The sequence below is a fragment of the Penaeus vannamei genome, chromosome 18, assembly GCF_042767895.1.
Source record: "Penaeus vannamei isolate JL-2024 chromosome 18, ASM4276789v1, whole genome shotgun sequence".
Lineage (NCBI taxonomy): Eukaryota > Metazoa > Arthropoda > Malacostraca > Decapoda > Penaeidae > Penaeus > Penaeus vannamei.
The window spans coordinates 35,060,654-35,073,153 of record NC_091566.1 but is presented as its reverse complement, the minus strand read 5'-3'; the positions used below and the strand labels follow the sequence as shown (position 1 = coordinate 35,073,153).

The window sequence follows — 12,500 nt, the reverse complement described above, 5'->3', positions numbered from 1 at the left end:
TATAGTGTCTGCATTCTGTCTGGATAATGACATCGGAGTGCGCGATCAGTGCCTAAGGGATCTTGGATTACTCACTGTGTACACACGTGTCGTAGGCTGCACCGGATACTCGAGCCATGACGGGCGCAGCTGCCCTCGCGGCGGCCCAGCAGAAAGCAAATGCTGGAGGGACGGATGGAGCGGCAGGAGCGGATGGAGCCCCTGGAACTGGAGGAACTCCTGGAGGTCTCAGGACGCCGCGAAGTGGTCCTCAAAGGAGGACCGGCGCCACTCTTAGCCCCCCGCCCCCGGAGATTACTCAGCCACATTATGACCATGAGCTTGCTCCTCCAAGCCCTCAGCCCAGCCCTCGCCTTAGCCCTAGGCTCAGCCCTCGCCTCAGCCCTCGCCTCAGCCCGCGTCCCAGTCCGCGCAACAGTCCCCACCCCAGCCCTCACCCCAGCCCCCGCCCCAGCCCCAGGGTCATCGCAGCCAACACTGTCAACAACATGAAGAGGAAGTTTTCGGAGGCCATTCTCCTGAGGCCCCATGATTTAACGTATATGGTAAGTGTCCCTCCTACAAGAGGTTCCAACCCAAGGTGCTCCTGTCCAGGTGTATCGTTGTCCTCATTTGTCCTAATTTCGCAGAGCTTCCAAGAGTCTCTTCCGCGCATTGTTATCCTCAGTTGACCTCGTATGACCAAGCTGCTAGGCGTGTGCAGTCGCTAGATAAATCTCTATTCCCATTTGTCTTCATATCGCAAAGCTACCGAGGGTCTCCCCTTCAGCTGCATCTGTGACCCTTTCGCGCTCTCATCTTTAGCCTTCCTGCCTCCACACTGTCCTCGTGCGACCATCCCTTATTGTTCCTGTTCTAGAGCCACTTTAAGGCTTTTCGCGGGACCACTTCTCTTGACTGTTTATCCTTATTCCTCCTTTTAGATTACTTTCAGCAGTTTTCTTTTCATCCTCTTCTGACGGTATTGCGAAATAATTGTTCTATCTATCAAGGAAGTGAGTACAGATGACGTTGGCGATGGGGATTTACCTGAACCAAAAGAAATGGTATATTATTTTGTTAAGAACGGGAACGAAAGGGCAAACATCGGTAATTTACTCCATCCAAAATGTTTTATAAGCTGTTGTTGCTGACTTGTTGACAGCAAGTCCAAGAAAGAAGTTAATCTTAAGAACACGTCAATCCGTTGGTATGCAAATCAGCTGTGCGAATGGGAAGCAAGAGAGAGACCAGATAATAAGTACGACTTAAAATAGCAAATAGGAACCAAAAAATGTTACAAAATGGCGTTAAATGGAACAGCGTTGTTTAATTCATAGAGAAGGTAAAAGTGTAACATGTGAGAGGTGGTAGCTAGTGTGGGTGAGCGAGTAAAATGCGCGAGGGGCGACGGTGTGGCAACCCCTGCGCTCTAGTTGGGGGTGAGGGGGAAAAAACGCACCCTAGTCAAACTACTTCTTTGGCATCAGTGTTCAATCTGGACCCGTACCCACAGAGGGCATTTTCGGAGGAAAACTTTTGATCGTGACGATGACAAACGAAGGGGCGACGTCCACGCAGATCTCATTCCACATTTTTAATAGAAATCCCAACCTTTAAAAGCCATAAAATCGTCGTCACAAGATGTCTTTACTCTCAACCTTGGAAGGCCCGATGTAGAGGGAGGGTCGTGATCGGCGACGCGCTAATTGCCTGTCGTAAAACGTTTTTCTTTCATTTCCTTGGACGTGGCATCTTCGGGGCGGGGGAAGGGGGGTGGAGAGGGGTAGGAGGGGGAAGGAGGGAGCAGAGAGGGGGTGGGAAGGAGAGGGAAAAGCTGGAGGTAAATAGTAAAAGAAAGCTGGAAATGGGGAAAGCGTACAAAACAGAGAATAATAATAGGAAGAGGGAAATAGTTGACGCGAGATGCACCAGTCTTTTTCCTTCCTAATTTGTACTTTCATTAGGAAGACTGTGCTATTAAAAAAAAAGGAAAATATAAAGAGAACATTTAGAGCAGAAAAAAATGAAAACACTTTATAGCCAAAATTCTTGGACATTGAAACTAACTTGCAAATTATTGGCGAATATAAATACTATAGTGACCCCTTTATCTATACCAACTTCCCGTTTTTCATGGCTGTGTTTCTGCTGCTATGGATGTTGTATCCGTCTACTTCTATTGTTTTTGTCCTCTGATTTATTGTTTTTGTTATTGATAACCTTGTTGTTGCTGTTTTTTACTGTTCGTTTTCTTATTATCTATTCATTTTTTTAACTTCTTGTTCGTATTCTTGCTCTTCTGGTTCTTCCTCTGCATTTTCCTCTACATCCTTTTATTCTATGTATTCCTCATTATTGATGTTATTTGTATCGCAACTACTGACTGTTCTTGTTATCCTTAGCATCATCATCCTCATCTTCCTCCTCCGTCTCCTCCTCCTCCTCCTCATTATCATCATCATCATCATCATCATCATCATCAGCAGCAACAACAACAACAACAACAACAACAACAACAACAACAACAACAACACAACAACAACAACAACAACAACAACAGCAGCAGCAACAACAACAACAACAACAACAACAACAACAACAACAACAACAACAACAACAACAACAACAACAACAACAACATTATGGTTATTGCTTTATTGCTTTCACTGTATTATGGTTATTCTTGTTACCGTTATCATTATTACCACCTACTATTACCATTATTTTTACTATTAAAACTTCTACTACTATTACTACTTCTACCATTTCTTGCTATTATCACCATTATTATCATTGTTATTGCTAGTTTTATGACAGTTTCTATTGATATTTTTTAGATACTGATAATGATAATGTTAATGATATCAATAATGATGTTAATGATAAATTATCATAGTAATAATGATAATGATAAAAGGTGATAGTAATAATGATGATGATAATACTGATAATTATAATGGTAATAATATTAACTGCAATAACACTGATAATGATGATATTGATAATGATAGTAATAGTAATAATGATATTGAGAATTATAATGATGATAATGATATTATTAATAATAATACTGATACTGATAATGATGATAAAAGTAATGATGACGATGATAATGATGATCATGATCATGATAATGATGATGATGATGATTATGATGATAATAATAATCATCATCATCAAAATCAGTAGTAGTACTAGTAATGATAATAGTAATGATAATGATGATGACTTCATGGTAATAATGCTGATAAAAAATAATGATACCGATAACGATGATGAAAATAATTTTTATGATAATGATGATGATGCTCATAGTGGTGATGATGGCGACTATTACTAGTACTACCACCACCACCATTATTGATATTACTGTTACTACACTCCTCTTTCTCTTTCTACTGCTATTACTGCTTAGACTACTACTACTACACTACAACTACTACTACTACTATCACAGATACATCTACTACTGATACTATTAATGTTGCTGTTGTTACTACTACTACTATTACTACGATCACTACAATTACTGCTACTATTATTACTACTATTATTTCTACTACTACTATTACTACTACTGTTGCTCGCGTTACACATTAATCTATTACTACTGCTGCTAGTGCTGCTCTTGTTGCTATTACTACTACTGCTGCTGGTGCTGCTACTACTTTTACCACAAGTACATTATTATTCCTACTACTGCTGTTGATGCTGATGCTACTACTATTACTACTACTGCTACTGATGCCACTACTTCTACTACTACAACCATTTCTGCTTTTACAAATACACTTATTACTACTTCTGTTGTTGCTACTCCGATTACCATATACGAAGTATTGACACTTGCTCATATTAACAATAGCATTCTTAATAACCATGATTATCTTAATAAAAGGGGTGGCAGTGAAAAAAGATACAAAATAGGCGTACAGAGGAAAATGAGAACTTGGTTGCTCCCTGACCACCTCGAGGAAAATGAGAACTTGGTTGCTCGAGAAGAAAGTGTTGACTGCAGATGGAAACCAGAACATCGTCTCTTATTGCTCAAAGACCGAGGCATAGAAACCTAGATTGCGCGCGCGTTCTTCGAGACCGATTTTGAAACTGGTCTTTCTGCTCAAACAACGCGTCGTGGAGACACTGATTTTATTATTCACACTCACCCGCACGCACGTTCATATATACACACGGATACGTACATGCACGCTTACGCACAGACGCGCGCGCACACACACACACACACACACACACACACACACACACACACACACACACACACACACACACACACACACACACACACACACACACACACACACACATCCACGCACACCCACGTGCATACCGACACATACGGACACATACACAGACACCTAAAAAAGAGGCACCGTGTAATGACTCGTTTTTAAGTGGTCGATTAACGCGAGACTTGTTTAGCGAGGGCAACTTTCGACTGCTTGTTGCAAACACTTCCGATTGTGGGTGCAATAGGCGCGAATTGCATTTGTTTGTTGGTTTGTCTGTTAGATTGAGTGTTAGGCTGTTTTGGAAGCTTATACACCCCAAGAAGGAATAGACAGATAGATTGATAATAATGGGTTGAACAAGTAGGAGATTGAGTTACATATAATGACTTGATATTCTTGAAGAAAAAAAAGTGATGCATTATTCATAAAAAGACAATGATGCACATTTCGTAACAGGTCAACACAGATAAAAGCAAAAGGGAAAACTCGTGGATGATAATAGTCTCGATAATAAGGGCAGTGGCGAGGGTATTAATTAAGAATCGGTTGATAGTGTGGCAAAGGCTGCAATAGGCTGACACGAGGCGTTCAGTGACAGTGCAAGTGTTCAAGGAGTTCAGCTGAATTTCCAAGGTTGGTCGCGTTCTTGTATAATCCGGCCCTGGAGCATGTTTTTTTGTATTAAATTTGTCTTTCTTGAATGTTTTTTATATATTTTTTTCTCTTTTTTATTTGTTTCTTTCTTGAATGTTCTTTTTTTAATTTGTTTTTGTTTTCATTTAAGGCTGTTGAGTTTGAAATGTCTAGTGGTTTGTACTTCATTTCAGGGTGACGAACAAGTTTATAGTAGATAGATAATGAACTTTTGATATTTTTTGTGCCTCCACAGACGCGAAAAGACTATGATGTCGCCGTTGAAATCAGTCACAAAACAAAAAAATAGACAAACAAAATTTAATTTCTGCGGCGTCATTACTATCACAAGAGTTACACCGACTTATTAATGACATTACAAATTACTGAAAATGTGGCATTTATTCGCATTCAGCACCGTTATCTACTATTACTCTTCCTCCCTTAAATCCGCTTTCATTCATAATCTTGATAAGCGAGGATATCATAACTCCTGTAATGATAATGTTAATAGAATGCTTTGGCGAAAATTCAGAGCTGTTGAGACTATTAAACAATTACAAAGTCATTTGTGGGACTCCTTATTGCTCAGATTCTTGACGCTTCTGTAATATATATTCGGATAATTGCTTAAGATTGCAGCGATACATTAGTGTGTGTGTGTATGTGTGTGTGTGTTAGTGTGTTAGTGTGTATATATATATCAGATATACATATATATATGCTATATCATTTCGTTTTGCATTGTTAACAAAAGTAGTAATATACCCATATATAATGTATATATGTATATATATGTATAAATATGTATATATATCTGTGTGTGTGTGTGTGTGTGTGTGTGTGTGTGTGTGTGTGTGTGTGTGTGTGTGTGTGTGTGTGTGTGTGATTGTTTGTGTGAGTATATATGTATATATATGAATATGTATATACATGTGTATATATATGTATATATATGAATATGTATATGCATGTGTATATGTATGTATTTATATGTATATATATGTATATACATATATATGTATATGTATATATATGTATATATGTATATATGTATGTATGTATATATATAAATATACACATACAAATATACATACACACAGACTCACAAATTAATAAATATATGATAAACACGTACACACACACACACATATACATACATATATATATATATATATATATATATATATATATATATGTATGTATGTATATATATACATATATATATGAATACATATAAATATATTTATGTATAGATGTATGTACACACACACACACACACACACACACACACACACACACACACACACACACACACACACACACACACACACACACACACACACACATACACACACACACACACATATATATATATGCGTATACATACATATATACATATATATATATATATATATATATATATATATATTTTATATATGATATATTGAATATGTATGTATATATATATATATATATATATATATATATATATGTATGTATGTATGTATATGTGCACATATATATATATATATATATATATATATATATAAACATAGACATATACAAATTCATACTCTGGTACACAAATTCCTCGGAGCACTGCTGCTGAAACCTTCATCGCCTGTCCTTGGATGCTGACATTTCACTCAGCGGCGTGTAACACTCACAGTGACCGCGAGTTGGACAGCCAGAGGTCAGGGGTCGCACTCCGATTTTAGCAGTTGTGACAGTCTGCGTCGCTACATTCTCACTTCTTGGTTATTCTCTTATGTTGTTGGACATGTGCATTTCCGTGTTGGACGGCGTGAATGTTGGGGTACATGAAGAAACGGGAACGAGAGAGAGGGTGAATAGATGCAGAATGATGACTAAGGTAGTAAGAATTTAAGGTCTTGAATGATGGAGAAGAAAAACAAGATTGCGACATCTTGAATTCCAGGAAGGCGGCGGGGATTCATAGAACACTTTACAATTGCGTGGATTTCGAGAAAAAAAAACACAATTTAGGGTGATTTTTAGATAAAGAGGACTTTAAATAGTAATTTCAAACAGAAAGATATATAATGAAAAATCGAAACCCAGATACATTGATCAATTATGAACCACGAACTTCCCTAAAAATAAAATCACAAAAAGAAAGAAAGAAAAAAAATCCTTGCCACGTGCTCTTCTTTTACAAGGAAAACTCGCCAATAACCAAGTAACGTAGTGGACACGCCATATCTAACTTTCCCTGTATCGCATCTAACCTTTCGGCTGCGGAGCGAGGCGTGGCTCATAAAAGAAGAAAAGAAAAAAGCGACGCTGAAAGGTTTGTAGATGAAGTGAAGCGAAACCTTTACGGGCGAGAGTGAAACTGCATCCACCTGGGCGTAGTACCTGGCTTTCGCTCCCTTGTCTTCATTATCCTTACCAGGTTGTTATGATTATAAAAGCTATTTACATATCGAGACCCTCCGTCTGTTTTCTCAGGAACAGCGATGGTAAGATTCCTAACTTCTGTAGCCTGTGGGCGTATGTTCCACTCAAACCATTCTTGGACACAGATCATATAGTAAACCCTTTAGTATCATAAAGGCGCTAACGACCTCCTAACCCATTGTTCGACTTCGCATTAACCACTCCATGATTATACCTTCCGTGCTCGACATGCCTCATAAACAGTTTGTAAAAGGCTAAATGAAAGCTCATTTTTTTTCTCACTATACGACAAAAATCTTTCCTGAAATGTCATTACGACTGAAACCAGACATAGAACAATTCTACCAAGAAGGTCTCGCTTTATGTTGCGAAATGTTGCATTGTTTTTGTTTATTTATTTATTGCACCGTGTAAAAACATTCATATAATTATGCTCGTAGGTCCTGTAGTTAAAACGGGAAGATTTCTATTTTGAGAGAAAAAAGAATCTTCGCTGATTACCACACTCCATACCTTGTTCAGTATTTCATTTATTCAACCTGTCGCTTGCTCCTGCACGCGTGCGTCCACACGCCCTTACGCTTAATTATAGTAATCCACGGAAAAGGGCATGGGAGGAGATTAGCATGAGCTCGAAATACTAATTAGTGATAACATCTTCAGCATCTAGAAGAATAAACACAATGTTATCGCATTGGGACCCTCCGCGAATGCATATAAACTTGCAATACGTGCAGCAGATCCGCAGATAGTCCCTGGAAAATAATACTTCGGCTCTTTTATGATCCCTGTAGAAAGGGTTCGGGTACCTGAATGGCCCGTAGCCAGTATGGAATTCTGACAGCGGAGATTTCAATGCGACGTCGTAAACCTATCCAAAACGAGGCACCTTTCATAAGATCCGAAATTCACGGGGACATTCCTCTCTCCCCGTGTCCTTTTTATGGAAGGTATTGTTAGCATCGTAAGTAGATAGGGTACATCGCCATCGTCACGTGGCATGGATGGTCGTGTGCTGAAACTCATCCGCGTCGCAGTTGCTTCATGCTTATACCTATTTCGTTATCACTCTCCCCTTCCCTCCCCTACCTCCCCCCTCCCCCCGCCTCTCGTTGCAGTACACGACCCCCTTTGGTCTTTGAGGGTCGGAACACGCCCACCTGCTCACTCAATGGTATTCTATTGTCATTACACGTCACAGATACCTACTTGGCTGATGATTTTCGTGACCTTGGTTGCGTGTGGGATGACCTAAGGAAACCTCACTGAGGTACAGCTCTTTAGTTCGCCGGATGGTTTTCATTTGCAATATTTTGTGATGCGGTTGACTTTTATGGACATATTGTTTTGAAAAAAATATTTGTATGTATATATGTGTGTATATATATTTCTGTGTGTATGTGTGTGTCATGCAGGTAGTATGGTTTCCGTACTGCTTTAGTCTCTAATTTTACCTGGCTTGAATCGACCAACTGCATGACGGAGAAATCATGACGCACAGTTGCGACTCGTCTGTTATCTGCTTGGCGTCTTTGCTGCCCAAGGTTGAGACGAAGAGAAATTCCCGGACTGCAGCAGGTCTTGTGTAATTTGAAGCAGTATCCCCTGCAGTGCGCCCCGTCCCGTTTTCTCCGTCACGAACTCGCGGTTTTTCGTCGTCAGCCTTGGGATCGGACGCTGCCTGGGTCCTGAGTGCTAGGTGCGTTCGTTTGTGTGGTGGATTTTTTTTCTTTTTTTTTTTTTGAAGGGGTGCAGGGGATTTATTCGGTAGATGGTATGATTGCATAAAGAGAAAATTGAGATTTTGAATTCTTGGTTTATATCAATTTATAAGTCGTATATCAAGTATGGTAATTATAATCATCACCGCCACCATCATCACTATTAATCTTACTATTACTATTACTACTACTACTACGACAACAATTACTACTACTAATGATGATAATAATGTTATTGATGATAATACTTTTACTACCGCTGCTACTGCTACTATTTCTACTAGTACTGCTACTACTGTTATTACTACTGCTACTGTTGCTTCTGCTACTACTTCTACTAGTAATGACAGCAATGATGGTAGATGGACTTAATCCTATCAATATCCACCAATTGTTATAATAAATGATAATAAAATGATAATAAAAAAAAACGTCGAGGATTGAAAAGCTTCACCGGGAACACATCAGAAATTTTGGGTTCACCAGAGGGCAGAGGTGAAGGAATTACGTTTTATTAGTTTTATTCGTCTTAAAATAACTGACCGGGATTGGAGCTGTCAACTACCACGCCCCTGAGACAATATATTTATCCTTCCGGGTCGTATCGTGATTGGTAAGGCTCGGATTGGGATTGGATGTAATTGCTGTATTGTTTCCGTGTTGCTGAATCATCTTTGTTGTGGTCAGTACTTGGTTGCATTGTGGGTGTTTTTTGTTCTGTCTCGTCTCTTTATTTTTTCCTCTCTGTCTTTCTTTCTCTCTCTCTCTCTCCTCTCTCCTCTCTCTCTCTCTCTCTCTCTCTCTCTCTCTCTCTCTCTCTCTCTCTCTCTCTCTCTCTCTCTCTCTCTCTCTCTCTCTCTCTCTCTCTCTCTCTCTCGCTCTCTCTCTTTCTCTCGTCTTCCCATCCCCACTGTCTTTCTCTCCCTTTCCTTCTGTCTATCTTTCGTTTTCCTGTCTCAGCAACACATTTTTCCAGCACACCATTCAACACTGAATCCCCATCCCCATGATAACATTAGACGCAGACCCAAAATATGTAATGGATTAACCACACGAATCATAAACGGTTCTTTAGCGTGGGGCAGGTCGCAGCAGCGTAGCCTTCAGGATAGAGTGTTGAGGTGCAAGGGAAAGTTGAATTGCATAACCTCTTGTTATTATGATTGATTGCGGGAAACACCGTGACCACGATCCAATGTAGTTAGGTTTTATTCTCTTCTTTAATCGCGTTCCTTTTCTTCTTTCTTTGTTGATTCCCTTTTTTTGTTCTCTCTCTCTCTCTCTCTCTCTCTCTCTCTCTCTCTCTCTCTCTCTCTCTCTCTCTCTCTCTCTCTCTCTCTCTCTCTCTCTCTCTCTCTCTCTGTGTGTGTGTGTGTGTGTGTGTGTGTGTGTGTGTGTGTGTGTGTGTGTGTGTGTGTGTGTGTGTGTGTGTGGGTGTGCTTGCGTGCGTGCATTTTTGAATTATTATTTTCATTTTATTCTATTTCATTGTGTGTGTGCATGTGCGCCTGTATGTTATTATAAAATTATCATACGACGTCTATTCATATGCGCATATAAACCTCTGTTTTTATGTTTGTTTTTTCACACTCGCTTTCTTTTCCGTGATTGCCAGAAGCCAATAAGACTCGTGGTTAATTTATATGTAAATCTCCACGACGTCGATGTTTCTTGCGGCTACAGAATATACTTTAGAATGATTTATTGATGTAGCGTGATGTATTTTGTTGCTATTGTTGTTTCTGAGTAAATGTTGATGATAAAAGCACCAAATTGCAATGATGATTTCAGTTGTTTTTAAAAAGAAAACGAGAAAATTATATAATTCCTCCTTTACTGCTATTATTACTCCTACTACTGCTGCTACTACTTCTGTTACTGCTCCTACTACGATTACTACTTCAACAACGATATTAATATGGATAATGATAAAACAAAAAATCTTAATGATAATAATGATAAAGATAATATTGTGGATGATGATGATAATAATTATAATGATTAATGATAATGGCGATAATGATAATAATGATGATGATAATAATAAGATAATAATAGTAATGATAATGATAACAAAAATGATAACAATAATGACATTAATGATAATGATAATATACTGCTGTTAACGATAATGGTTATAATAATGATGATTATAATAATCATAATTATAGTGATAATAATAATGATAGTAGTAATGGTAATGTTACTAATGATAATGATGATCATAAAAATAACGATGATGATGATAAAGATAAGAACAATAATAGTCATAATGATAATAGCATCAATGACAATATTGATATCAATCATGATACTGAAACATTATTATCATCATCATCATTTATACTACTACTGCTTCTACTGCTGTTGCTGCTGCTGCTGCTACTACTATTATTACTATTGATACTACTACTCCTACTACTACTTCCACCACTATTATTATGCTTATAATGATAATGATAATGATAATTTTATGATAACAATAAAGATGTTAATGATAATAGTACTGATGATTATAATGATAGTAATAATAGTAATGGTGAGAATTATAATTATAGTAGTGATAGTAATAATAATTGTAGTAATGATAATAAAATGGTAATGATAATGATTATTATTATCATTGCAATTATAATTATTATTATTATCATTGAATTATAATTTTTATAATTATCATTGCAATTATAATGATTATTATTATCATTGCGATTATAATGATTATTATTATCATTGCAATTATAATGATTGTAATGATAACTCAGAAGTCATAATAGTAATAATCATCACATTGAATTACTGTAAGTAATATCTGTATCCATATCTTCATAACGTTGAATACATGTCACACTCTCTCGTATGTCTTAATCTTCGTTAATTTTTCTTCGCAAATGTACTTTTTGTGTGTTTTTGTCTCTTATCATCTGTGCTTATCTCGTCACGTCATCTTATGGATTTCTTCGTCCTTTGTGCACTGTCTTATCAGCTGATGCGTTACGTCACGTTGGAACATGTGTAGATTTAAGTTAAGGAGTTTGAGACATCACTGGAGTTCTCGTTAAGGGGGATTCAGTTTTTTTTGTTGTTGTGTGTTTGCTGTCTGTTTTGTATCTGTTTTTGGTGACATTTGTAGGGAGTTTTTAGATTACTGTTAATTACTTTTTTATTGTTAATTTTCGTTTTTTTTCTTTGTGTTGTTTGTTGTGGAATTGTCATCTGTTTTGTGTTTGTTTTTGGTGAAATTTCTCTGTATTTTTATGATTACTGTTAATTTCCTTCTTATTTTTTCTTAGTTATTCTGTCTTTGTTGTGGAATTGTTTGTTTTCGCGATTATTTGTTATTTATTATTTTTCTCCGTGTTCGTTTTTATGTTTGTTGATTATTGTTATTTGTTTTTTTCCTTTTCCTTTGTGTAATTAGGTTCTTTGCTGTGGAATTGTTATTTGTTTTGTGTTTAATATTGATTTCTCTCCGTGTTTTTGTATTATTACT

The 12,500-nt window shown here is 37.6% G+C and overlaps 1 protein-coding gene across 7 annotated transcripts in view; it reads left to right on the top strand.

Moving 5' to 3' along the window:
* Window positions 1–12,500, top strand: part of Arms (Ankyrin repeat-rich membrane spanning) — a 482,767-nt gene that overhangs the window by 282,271 nt on the left and 187,996 nt on the right. The window contains exon 1 of one of the 7 annotated variants that reach the window (XM_070133189.1): window positions 1–545. This exon is cut by the window's left edge and continues 308 nt beyond it. The exons of the other annotated variants lie outside the window; for them this stretch is intronic. Within the exon in view, the coding sequence (XP_069989290.1) occupies window positions 117–545 (429 nt within the window). The 5' untranslated portion in view covers window positions 1–116. The remainder of the gene's footprint in view (window positions 546–12,500) is intronic. 7 annotated transcript variants of the gene reach the window in all.